This window comes from Neophocaena asiaeorientalis, unplaced genomic scaffold (genome assembly GCF_003031525.2).
Source record: "Neophocaena asiaeorientalis asiaeorientalis breed wild unplaced genomic scaffold, Neophocaena_asiaeorientalis_V1.1 scaffold19, whole genome shotgun sequence".
NCBI lineage: Eukaryota > Metazoa > Chordata > Mammalia > Artiodactyla > Phocoenidae > Neophocaena > Neophocaena asiaeorientalis.
In genome coordinates this window covers 3,102,680-3,114,862 of record NW_020173388.1, presented here as the reverse complement: position 1 = coordinate 3,114,862, position 12,183 = coordinate 3,102,680, and the positions used below count along the sequence as shown (strand labels likewise).

The 12,183-nt window shown below is 43.2% G+C and overlaps 1 protein-coding gene across 1 annotated transcript; it reads right to left on the bottom strand.

Annotated features, from left to right (window-relative positions):
* Positions 1-485: 485 nt before the first annotated feature.
* Positions 486-11,745, bottom strand: LOC112400797 (nitric oxide-associated protein 1). The gene is made up of 7 exons (XM_024746743.1): positions 10,458-11,745; positions 9,161-9,325; positions 8,324-8,529; positions 5,513-5,644; positions 4,376-4,492; positions 1,251-1,371; positions 486-803 (listed from the first exon to the last, which is right to left on the bottom strand). Exons 1-7 carry the CDS (start codon positions 11,605-11,607, stop codon positions 601-603), a joined length of 2,094 nt encoding a protein of 697 aa, XP_024602511.1. The 5' UTR covers positions 11,608-11,745; the 3' UTR covers positions 486-600.
* Between the last annotated feature and the right edge of the window lie 438 nt (positions 11,746-12,183).

The window sequence follows — 12,183 nt, the reverse complement described above, 5'->3', positions numbered from 1 at the left end:
TGCGGCCATGTAAGTGTTGACCAATGGACGCTGTGATGTGGGCAACTTCCAGCACTTCCCCCTTCTTTTCAGTAGGGGAGCTGCATGCTCTTCACTCTCTTCTCTTTTTGCCATTGCGAAAGGATGACAACTTGAGCAACCACCTTAGACCCAGAGATGGAAGCTGCGGCATGTTCCCCTGGTTGGGTCCCTGGATGACTCTGTGGAGCAAAGCCACTTACTCGCTTTTATCTCATTTCAGGCCATGTATTTTGGAGACATTGATTTTCTGCCATGTTTTCATATGCCAACTGCTAAGCTGCTCTCTCAACTAGACTCCAAATTAGAAATGCCATCTGGTTTCAAAAAATAATAGTGGGAGAAACCTGAGTGTAACAGAACTCCATTTTAGGTATATTTGAACCATAGATACACACATATACATACCCTACCAAACAATAACTTGTGTTTACAAACTAAATTCATTAAAAAGAGGCACGGTCCTTGGTAGCTTAAAAAGGGTGGCAGAAGGTTTTATTATAGCAATATTTAATGCAATGTAATGTATACAGTATGTTGTATATCGTTAATCTTCAGTGTGAACAGGTCAGCTTCATATATTTATCTTTTTTTCTTTTTCTGCAGATTGTACACAAGGGCAGGAGGCTTTTCGGTTTTATAGGCCACGCTTCTCCGGATGCGCTCTCCTTTGATGTTAACTACATGTGGCAAGAGTGGGCGCCGGACCGTCAGAACTGTTCCTTGAGGTGTGTAGCCTCGGAGGTGCAGTTTGTCCTTAAACTGCGGCGTTACTGCTACCCAGCCTATGCAAGAACATGCAGAGCACAGGTGGTGTTAGCAACTATCTTATTAAAAACACCAAACACAGCTCAAAATGGAAACCCAAGGGAGGCTACTGCTGTCTTTCACTCTATTTTTTAAAAGCATACAATGCATTTGTGAAAAGGTACAGATTTATTTTCAGAGTAGGTTACATCTTATGAATAATCTAGTATGTATTTCTTAAAATATTCAGCTTATGTCAGTTAAGGCACATCTGTATAAAAATATACTAAAGGTCAGTAAGGCTACTTTATTCACCTTTTAAAAAGTGCTTGGTGTAGGGACCTCCCTGGCGGTCCAGTCGATAAGACTCCGTGCTTCTATTACAGGGGGTGCGGGTTCGATCCCTGGTCAGGGAGCTAAGATCCCACATGCCGCGTGGTGCGGCCAAATTAAAAAAGAAAAAAAAGTGCTTGGTGTAAAGTTACCTGCAGAGGAGAACTTGATGTCAGCCACTGCTTCAGATTCCCCAAGTCCTTCATCTAATGTGATGTCTTCAGCAACAAGAGGAGGAAATCCTGCCATTCTTTCTTCTCCACCCATTGGAACCTTCCATTGGAAGGAGATGAAGATATTTGGAGGTTCAAATTAAACCCCTGATAACTCTAATATTAAGTAAGGCACTGATAAGATAATACTGTACAGGTATCAAGAATAAAATCCTTTTAAACCATTTAACTGTTGAAAAAAACCCAAATCACACTTCTAGGTCAAATGAAAAGCCTGGGAGCTCTGTGATGGATGAAGCATATAGATCCCAGTGACAAGGGCCCCATGTGGGCATCCAACTGGTGGTAACCTCCAGACACCAGAATCTTGCTTTATTAGCTTACAGTTTTTATAGTCCTCCATAAAGCTTTAGACACGATAATTTTGGGCAATTAAAGCAACATCCTTCCAAATACCTTAGTTCTTACAGGCCTGGCTGGACACAGAGATTAATCCCTGCCTCATCACCTCTCAAGGGTACACGGATAACGGGTAAGATTCAGCTTCTATGTTTACAGGTGTTTCCAAGAATTGGAAGTAACTGGATAATAATTTTCCTGTTTATTAACAGATCTCTCTGTGTTTAGCACTAAGGACACAAAGATAGCTATTACAATATGTTCTATATGGTCCCTACCCCCGAGGAGATCAGAAGGTGGAAACAGCAAGTAAATAAATTACAAGGTAAGAAACGTGATGAGAGGCATCTACTAAGTACTGTGATTGTGAAGGAAGTAATGAACGTGGTTTGGTCAAGGAAAACATCAATGAAGAACAGAATCTGAAAAACAGATTAAAGTTATTCAGTGGGAAGGTATCCTGGGTTAGTATCATGTACAGACACCGAAATTCGAAAAAGGATGAGTTCAGAGAACTGTAGTTTAACTGTGCGGAGTATGTTATGTGTGTGTGTGCATTAGTGATGAGGCTATCAGTTTAGACTTCTCTCAGTAATGTGGAACTACCAAGGAATTGTAAGCAGGAAAGAGAAAAGAATCAAAAAAGAATACTGTGGCCTGCTTTGTATTTTGGGAAAATCTGCGTAGTGCAGGGTTTCTCAACCTCAGCACTATTGACCTTTTGGGCCAAATAATTCTTTGTCTCGGGAGGCTGTCCTGTGCATTGCACAATTTTTAGCAGCCTCTACTCAGCATCCACCAAGTTGTGAAAACCAGAAACGCCTCCAGTCTTTGTCTAATGTTCCCTTGAGGTAAGAGTCAACCCTGGTTGAGAACTACAGCTGTGATGGGGTGAGGGTGGGCAGAAGGCAGTAAAACTGGGAACTGGGAAAATACCTCAAAACAGGATCTCAAAACAGCCTAAAGAAAGTAGATTACAGTTTGGACTATGAGGCTGGACTCAGTGATAATTAGGAGGCAGGATTGACTTTGACTTGGGAGGTGAGTAAGGAAACCAGAAGGCAAGGATGAGCCACAGAGCAGCCCAAGAAACCATTTGTATTACACCGGGAGAGAAGCCTCAGTGTTGTTTTGAGAATTATCAGTGAGTCTACTCTGAAGACTACACAGATGCATGGGGGTGGAGCCCTACCCTGAAAATCCCACATGTCTCTGGAGTATTAACTTTAGGACAGTTATTTCGATGGAGTTTTAATTTCACTCTGGCTTTCTTAGGAAATCCAGAGAGAAAGAAGCATTTACTTCCCAAGTCAGGTTGGTTTTATCCTTGTTGAAGGGTGGGTGTGTATTTTGTGTTTTGACTTATTTTCAGTTGTATGAGCATTAACTAATGGTAAATCACCTCTGCATTGGACGTACCTGCTATTTTTGCAGTAGGTATGTCCCATAACCTTCATCACCACAAATACTTACGTAGCAGTGACAGCAGTCCCCTTGCACTTGATCTTCTCCACAACCTCGTGGTGTAGGTACAACAGAGAGAGGTAAAGGAAACTTACCTAAAGTCACACAGCTTCGTTAAGTGGTGGAGCAGAGCAGGATTTGGACCCAGCCTGGCTCCAGAGATCTTAACTATCATACATTACACACCAGCCAACAGTGTGTACCCATGTCTGGTTAAAAGATCTGTAAACAGGCCCCATTCAGTCTCTGGTGAACTTGGAACAATTTCAGTGGCATAGAAAGGGCACAACAGGGACTGCAGAGCATGGGACGTGAGGAGTAAACTTGACTGTAAAGAGGAGGAATGAGCGGGACACTGAGTTTTGTTTTTTAAAGATTAGAGAGAGGGACTTCCCTGGTGGTCCAGTGGTTAAGACTCTGTGCTCCCAATGCAGGGGGCCCAAGTTTGATCCCTGGTCAGGGGACTAGATCCCACATGCATGCCGCAATGAAGATCCCAAGTGCCACAACTAAGACCCAGCACAGCCAAATAAATAAATAAATAATAATAAAAATAAAGATCAGAGAAATTTTAACACACTGCTTAACAGGTCAAAGGAAGGAGCAAGTAAAGCAGGAGAGGAGAGGTACGATAACCTCTAAGTGCCTGGGATTAAACCTGGGAGGAGAGCTTTTTCACTCATACAAGGGCTTCTCAACTCAGCACTACGCACGTTTTGGACCTGATAATTCTGTGTTGTGAGGTACTGTCTTGTGCATTGCATTATGTTTAGCATCATCTCTGGCTTCCACCCACTAGATGCCAGTAGCATCACTCAGTTGTGAGAAAATCTGTAACTTAGAGCTCTTCACTCACAGTATACAGCACAACTTTCTGCAATGATGTGACCGCTGGGCAGTTGAAAAGTGGCTAGTGCAAGTGAAGAACTAAATTTTAAAGTTTATTTCATTTTAATTAATTTATTTAAATAGGCACATGGGCCTACCGTATTGGACAGTATGACCTAGAGAAAACCCAGCTCTGTCACTATTCTAGGATTGGTCCAATCCAACATCCCTTTTCTATAGGAGCCCACCTCACAAATATAGTCAAAATCCTCAAGGTGAACAAGGTCAGGGGAGAGCTAGCTGAGGGTGTAACAAAGATGGTTCTGTCCAACAAAGGCATTTTTAGCAGGGCCGTGGGACTACCACAGGGTGTGTTAACCTAACTATGCAACCATCAAAGCATGTTGTCTCACCTTGAGTAACGTATGACCCCCGTGCTTCTGATATATAGTGTCTGCCTTGTCCAACGAAGTAATGTGAACGGGAAGGAAGTTGGAAGCCACAACCGTAAACCAAGCTGACTGATTTCCCTTAAGAAAGGAAGAAGGAACTTATTTTATCTAATGAAAAACTTGCAAAACCAGCACATTACAAGGTTTGATTTAAAAAAAAAAAAATGGGGAAATTCCCTGGTGGTCCACTGGTTAGGGCTCTGCACTTCTACTGCACGGCGCACGGGTTTGATCCCTGGTTGGGGAACTAAGATCCTGCATGCCGTGCAGTGCAGCCAAAAAAAACAAGGTGGTGGGGGCAAAATATGGCAGAATACTGCATTTCACCCACTTATATAAAACTATGATTCCTTCCATAGGTTTGTTGATACTTAAAAAAAAAAACAAACAAACATCTATTGTAAAAAACAAAAGAAAATACTGTCTGCTTTAAGCGTCCCTGTGTAAAGTTTGGTTTATAATGTTAACATTCTATGGTCTCTGGAAATACATAAGGTTTTAAGTGTGTAAGCCTAAATTTCCAACAAATTATGAACAAACACAAAACCAAGAAGTGTGCTAAGGCAATGGCTTGCAGGTTGCATTTAGTGTTGTTGGACACATCCATGTTTCATTTTCCATTTTTCTCCTCACTTTGGTAAAACGGGGATCAATTCTGTAGATGCTCTAAAATCTCTGAGTGATGCTATGTAAATGAATACCAAACCCAAAAACACATCTATAAAAGTATACACATCATGGAATATAAAGAGCATGGAATTTATTTAATGCATATTAACCCTGCACTTAAAGGTACGACCTCTGATTTCCATGTAAGACAATACCACAGGAGAGCTTTGGTTAATGCCAAGCTGTATGGGGCACTCGACTGCCTACTGAAGATACAGTTTTTTAAGACCTATTCCTTTTTTTCCTCCCATTTCATTATCCCAGGTTTTTACTATAGACATTTTCAAACACACACAAAAGAATAGTATACCAACCCCCACATAGTCATGACCTGGTTATCAACATTTTGCTAGTCTTGATTGTATATCTGCTTCCTTAAAGTAAGTCCCAATACTAAAGTCATTTTTCAATGGTACGGACTTTCCTTACCTTCAGAAAATCTATGCGGCCTATGGCACCCAAAAATAGAACCATTCCTGGTTTAAGCACGAAAGTTCTTGGAACAATGGAATGTGTTGGCAAAACAATATTTACTTCTTTTTCTGTTAGAAGACTTAAAATCTGTAAAGCAGAGGGCAGATTTTTAGAGAATTACTTTCAATGAACGTCTGATATATCATGCTTTACCTGTAGGATAAAAAGTTATTATATATTCCAGGCTTCACAATAAATCAAAGTATGTATTTTAGAATTTTCTGCACATAAAATTCATATATTCTTTCTAAATGAATCAATTTATAGATGGCTTTACTCTGAGTAATGGCAAAAATAACTTTACAGGAATATGAAACAGCAGCATCCTCCGAATTCTGTCAAATTTGCTGTGAACTGAAAACACTGATGATTCAATCCCAGGAGAAAAAATATGTTCTCTCGTCAAGCCTTCTAGGGAGCAGTAGTTTTCAGATAAAGGTAAGGTAAGGTAACGTGCTATATTCTGTCCTAGTGGCAGCTATGCATGCATTAAATGAAAATGATCACCCCGTTCTTGGAGCAGGCAAAGAGCTTGAAGAAGCTTTTCTAAATTCCAGTCTTTGGTTTCCTTATTTCCTCCAAATACTCAGCAAAAAAAATGAGAGAAAGTTATGAATCCTGTGGCTTCTAAGGTTGAAGAGTTCTTAAATAGACTAGAGAAAATGGAAAAGAAAAGCCAGGCGGTACAAGATTCTGGTAAGACTTAGGGAATCAAAATCTGATTTAAAAATTTTTGAGAAAGTAAAAAATGGCCAGAAGTCTTTTGTGAACTTGCTTCTTAAGAAAAATAACAAGGAGATAACAAAATATGTGATATCTAGGGAGAGTCACAAGAGAATACGTAAGGGGGCTGTGAGTAGTTTTCTTCAGTATTTATGCTTGAAAAAGCACATTAAAAGCCACGTGCAGTAAAGAAATATTTTAACCCTTTTAGCAGAGACCCTAATACTTCACAATAGAGTTCCTTGGTTCAGTTTGGGAAACACTGGTTCAAGGCATTAAATAAATATATCAATAAACGGGCAGAAAATCAAACTGCCTGAGAGAACTCATATCTAAAAACTTGAGGGTCTCACTGCAAATTAGCAAATTGAATTTGCGAGTTAGCAAAGTCTTGCCTTTCTGACTAATTGACAAGAGGATATACATGACTGAAGTAACTGCTATCCCTGACCTAACTGAGCCTAAAACTGAAGAATGAGTTGGTGAAGTTAAAGTGATAGAACATTACTAGGAAGCACTACAGTTACTCTGAAGTTCTGGATTGCTAAGGAAGTAAAAACTGGACACAATTATTCTAGGAGAGAAAAAAAAAGTTAAAAGGTACATCAAATTCTGAGAATGAAACATAAGTGATTCTGATGAGGCAAAGGAAGGAAAAGTATCTAAGAATCTAATGTTGTTTCATAGGGATATACAGAGATAACTAGGTGAATTAGAACCTGGTCACTAACCAGATTCAAAGGAAGCTGATTAGTGGATCTGTTGAAAGGCAGTATCCTGGATACACACTTGATTCAGTCAATGACTTGGATAATGATCAAAACTGCAAATGAGGGCTTCTTTGGTGGCACAGTGGTTAAGAATCCACCTGCCAACGCAGGGGACACAGGTTCAAGCCCTGGTCCGGGAAGATCCCACATGCTGTGGAGCAACTAAGCCTGTGTGCCACAACTACTGAAGCCCGCGTGCCTAGAGCTCGTGCTCCGCAGCAAGAGAAGCCACCGCAATGAGAAGCCTGTGCACCTCAACGAAGAGTAGCCCCTGCTTGCCACAACTAGAGAAAAACCACATGCAGCAATGAGGACCCAGCCCAGCCAAAAATAAATAAAGTAAGTAAATAAATTTAAAAAACAAAAAAACTGCAAATGAATAAAAGGTTCTGAGATATAACAAATATGTAGGATATAGGCTGAATTTAAGATAAAATAAAAGTTGCCCGGGAGATCCTGCAACTGGACTAAAAAGATATATAAGGGCAAGATAGGTAGAGTTGATCCTATTCTAAATTAGGTTCATCTGAGGGCACTTACATAAGAAAGTTAGTTCTTTGTGTTTTTCAGGAACAAAAACAAATTAGAATTCATTCTGGAAAGGGTCCTTTGTTCATAGCCTGTTCTCAGAATAGCTATAGGAAATGAAGACAGACGGTCTGGATTATGTCAGCACAGTAAGTGCTCCATGTTTGTTGGCTGAACTAATGAAAGAGAAGAAAAGGGTAGAGTGAGGAAGAGAGAGGATATTATACTCTAAAACATTTCAATGTCTGGCAAAGGGAACTAGACATTGTATTTGTTCCATACACCTTTGGGGAACAATAGGTACAAATTACAGGGACACTGCTCGGCTCAATATAAAGAGCAGGGTTACCTTGGGAGGTGAGGTGACACTGCTTCAGCTGATGGTGAGTCACTCCTTCAATTCAAGGTGGATACACCTCCTGGTGAACATGTTATAGAGGGAACTCAAGCATGGAACAGGTGGCTGGACTGCAGTGATATTTATGATTTCTTCCAACCTCAAAATCTAGGATTCTGTAAATGTCTTCCTAACTAAGGTAACAACCACAAGGATAGAAGTAGGTTGTTAGCAGTGACGTCTACCAAATGGCATACAGTACTTGATGGCATATAGATTCATCCCTGAAACGCTTCTATGCATGAATCAGAACTGAGTCTAAAATGAAAGGATACCTCTTTTTCTGCCAATTAAGACAGTACTCTTGCAATTGAAAGTTAATGTTTCTAAAAGACATTAAATACCTACACAATTTTCTTTTGTAATTCCAGGGGTGTCATAAAACCAGTGGGCATCTTTCACATCTTGTGGGGTCAGTTCTACTCGTTTGGTGGATTTATCTGCAACCATAACAGGTTCATTTCCCATGTCAAAGGCAAGTGAATCGGCATCAAACTCAAAGGCAGCTTTATTCTTCTGTTCTTCTGAATACAAGAATGTTCTTCCAACTCTTCCTAGAACAAGTTATACTGAAGTTAGTAGTCACTCCTTTAAAGCTTTTGACTTGAGACAGGTAGTTCTTAAGTTTGCCTCGTAGAAGTTACTAGGACTAACAATGGTGTTTGGAAGGAAGTGAGACCACAATGATACTTTTGCTTTATTTCTAAATGCAGTGGGAGTCGGACTCTTGCATTGATCAAGTATGTGTGGCTGGCTGTGCACACTGGGCGAAGGGGGAGAGTGTTGGGAATCAAACTGTTTTTAGTAAAGAAAGGCTGTAAAGAGATACCAAGGAAAGGGGGACAATCCAATTTAAACCTGCTGCAGGTCAACAACTTGTACTGGTGTGTAAGGAGGGGGCTGGTATCTTAGTGAAAATGCTTGTTGCTTACAATGGCCAGAGAGGCAGTTATTTGCATTTCCTTTCCTGGATTTCTCCAAGTATCTACTGTCTCAATTTTCCCAACACAATGAATTCTGGGTTTCCAAACAGTAGCCTTGCCTCTAAAAGGCCTCTATGTTCCAGAAAGAGGAAGTGTCTCTCCCCACAAAAACTGGCTAGCTCCAGAGAGCTCTATTTCAGGTTGTTCTACAGAAAATTTTAGCATAGACCTAAGGAAGAGTTTTCCTACAGAAGATGCTTACCTACTACATAACCATGCTTTTTCAAGAGATTAAGTTTATTTTGTTCTTGCTGACTAAGATTTTCTTCTGCTTCAGTTGCATCTCTTTTAAGCCTTTTTTGCCTTTGAAACATTCTGTAAGGAGTTGGGTTACAAATAGGAAACTTCAGAAGGTTTAATGTAGTACCTGAAATACCAAAGAATACATACATTCTTATAAACGTTGTACAAGGAAATGGAATAAAACATTTATGAGGATCTACACTGTCTTGGATACTGTGATTATTTCTCTTAACTTTCTTGACAACCCTCCACAAAATTATTCTTACTTTACAGATGAGGCAATAGGTTCAGAGATTGGCCCACAAGCTCAACCAGGATTTGAATGCCAAATCTACAGGCCTGATCTTTTTCCATCTTCTGCATACTCCTAACCGGTATAAAAGCACTTCTGTGTATAAGTCAACCAGTGTCCCTGACAGAGAAGTACAGCTTATCAAGCAAAGTTCAACACTGGTTTCAAAGAATCAAATGAAGTAGTTCGCTTTGCCAACTATTAGATACAAACAGGTCACAGAAGGACCCATTTTGCAATTACTACAGATGTTTCTTAAAGTCACAAAGTTGATATTTCTTTGCAACAAAGCCACATATATTGCATTAGTGAATTATTCAAATGTTAAATCTGTATAGTACTCTCCTGACTAAACTCAAGATATGAAGAGTGAGACTGAAGGGTGGAGGGAGTTTTAGAAAGTAAAAGGACTTTCTGGAGAAATATACAAAGAACTAAAGTTACAAGGGAAACCTCCAAGAGAGCAGACACTGCTTTGTCCCCTGGTTCATCTACAGTGCCTAGAACAGTGACTGGTACCTAGAAGTACTCTAATTATTTCTATTGGAAAGTTACTAAAACACGTACTGAATTTCCAAGCATTAAACTGACACAAAAGAGAAATGTGACCGAAGTAGGTAGAGAATTTTTAAAGGAAGCCTCCAGCCAGCCCCTGGTGTACATTAAGGAAGGATATAGGACTAGGTGCCTGCACTACGATCAGACTTCCAGCTTCTCAGAAAACGAAGGAGGGTACTTCCGTGGTGGTGCAGTGGGTAAGACTCCACGCTCCCAATGCAGGAGGCCTGAGTTTGATCCCTGGTCAGGGAACTAGATCCCACATGCATGCCACAACTAAGAAGCCAGCCTGCCGCAACTAAGGAGCCCAAGTGCTGCAACTAAGGAGCCTGCTTACCTCAGGACCAGGCACAACCAAATAAATATTTTAAAAAAATACGAAGGGGACGGGCATCCTAAGGCTCACCAGGCCAAGAGGAGATGGTGGCTCTGTCGATAGCCTCAGCGCCCTTGGCGATGCAGTAATCGGACTCCAGGAGCGTGTTGAAGAGAGTGGACTTGCCAGCGTTGGTGGCGCCAACCAGGTAGACGTCGCCGCGGTAGCGCCAGGAACGCTGGAGCGCGGAGATCAACTCTTCGACTCCATAGCCAGTCTTGGCGCTGATGAGCCGCACGTCTCTGAGCACCGTGCGGGACCTGGGCGAAAGATTCGCATTCTCCTCCCCGTCCCGTGGCCGGTCCCCGCTGGGGTGTTGTGGCCTTCGGTAGCCAGGGGGCGGCAGGAGCCCGGCGCGGGTACAGTCGTCCCACAGTCGCTCCCGGAGCCGCTGTCGGTAGCCGGGAGTATCCTGGGGCAGCAGGTCCACCTTGTTTCCCAGCACGATCAGCTGCTTGGGGCCCACCAGCGCGGGCAGGTGGGGCAGCAGGGCGTCGGGCAGATCAAGCAGGTCCACCATGTACAGCACCAGGGCGGGCTCGGGCCGCCGCAGCGCGGCGGTCACCAGCTCCAGGTACTGCTCGCGACACACCTGCACGTGCAGGGCGCGTCGGTGATGCACCAGCAGCCAGCAGCGCTGGCACACGGTCTGCGCCAGTCCGCCGTCCTCCTGCGCCGCCGCGCTGCGGAACTTCTCGCTGGGCAGGTAACCGGGCAGTCCCGGGTCCTGGCAGTGCAGCTCCGCCCCGCAACCCGAACAGTTCAGGCCGCTGGGCGGCACCTTCGCGTCCGGGTGCCCCACGACCGGGTGCACCCGCCGGCCGGTGCGTAGTTTCTGCTGCCGCCGCTCCTCCCGCCGGTGCAGCACCCGTCGCTCTTCCTCCTCCTGACGCTGCTGCAGCTCCCGCAGCTGGTCTTGGAGGGTCACTGCGGGCTCCGAATCCGGGACGTACTCGGGGAACACAAAACTCTCCTCCATGTCAGCCCTTCCTTGGTTATCCCCAGTCGCTGTCGCGCCACGGGGAAGCCCACATCCCAGGCCGGAGGAGTGCCGGGAGGTGGAGTTGGCCGCACATCTCCTCTCGAGGAGCGTCTCCCGGAGGCCATGGCGCGCTTTCGTGGGAGTGGATCCCCGCAGGAAGCTGCACAGCAGCCTACGAGTGAGGCCCGCGGGCAGCATGAGAAACGCGGCCGTGGGCAAAGGGGCTGAGCCACCTTTTCTCACGTGCTCTGTGGCCCCAGACGTGCGTAAAACAGTAGCGACAGCCCGGGACTACCTGAGAGCTGTCATTTTTCGGCGTCGCACTTCAGCTCCTCCCGAGTCTAATCTCGTGAGTTCTCGCGATGAAGGCTCTGTGGTCAGAGAGCCCACTTAAAGCGGAGATAAAAGCTCCGGGCACCTTAACTGGGGTGGGTTGGCCCAATAGGCTAGTGAGTGAGGGTTTACCAACTTTCAGGCTTCTTCAGCGCGCCGCCGCTGGCACTACTTGCCGTTAAGAAATCACATTTTTTAAAGCTTTGTGTTGTTTTGTGTTTCGGACTGGAAAATAGAAAATCTAATGCCGCAGACTTATGGCCACAATTAAAACCTGTTATTAATACATCTTCCTGGCTTTATTATATTTTTGCGGGTGTCAGTATTTGTGCAACAACATTAAAAATATCTCTTAAACATTTTAAAACATTGACTATGGTTTATGTACACAGAAATCTTTTTTTTTTTTTTTTTTTTTTTTTTTTTTTTGGGGCCGGGGGG

What these genes read in the sequence shown, in the direction of transcription:
- LOC112400797 (XM_024746743.1), bottom strand. Translation starts at nt 11,607, where the DNA reads ATGCTGCCCGCGGGCCTCACTCGTAGGCTGCTGTGCAGCTTCCTGCGG. An exon ending in GAATTACAAAAGAAAATTGT is followed by an intron (nt 5,645 to 8,323) that starts GTAGGTATTTAA and finishes TCTGCTTTACAG; the next exon opens with ATTTTAAGTCTTCTAACAGA. An exon ending in GGGGTCATACGTTACTCAAG is followed by an intron (nt 1,372 to 4,375) that starts GTGAGACAACAT and finishes TTCCAATGGAAG; the next exon opens with GTTCCAATGGGTGGAGAAGA.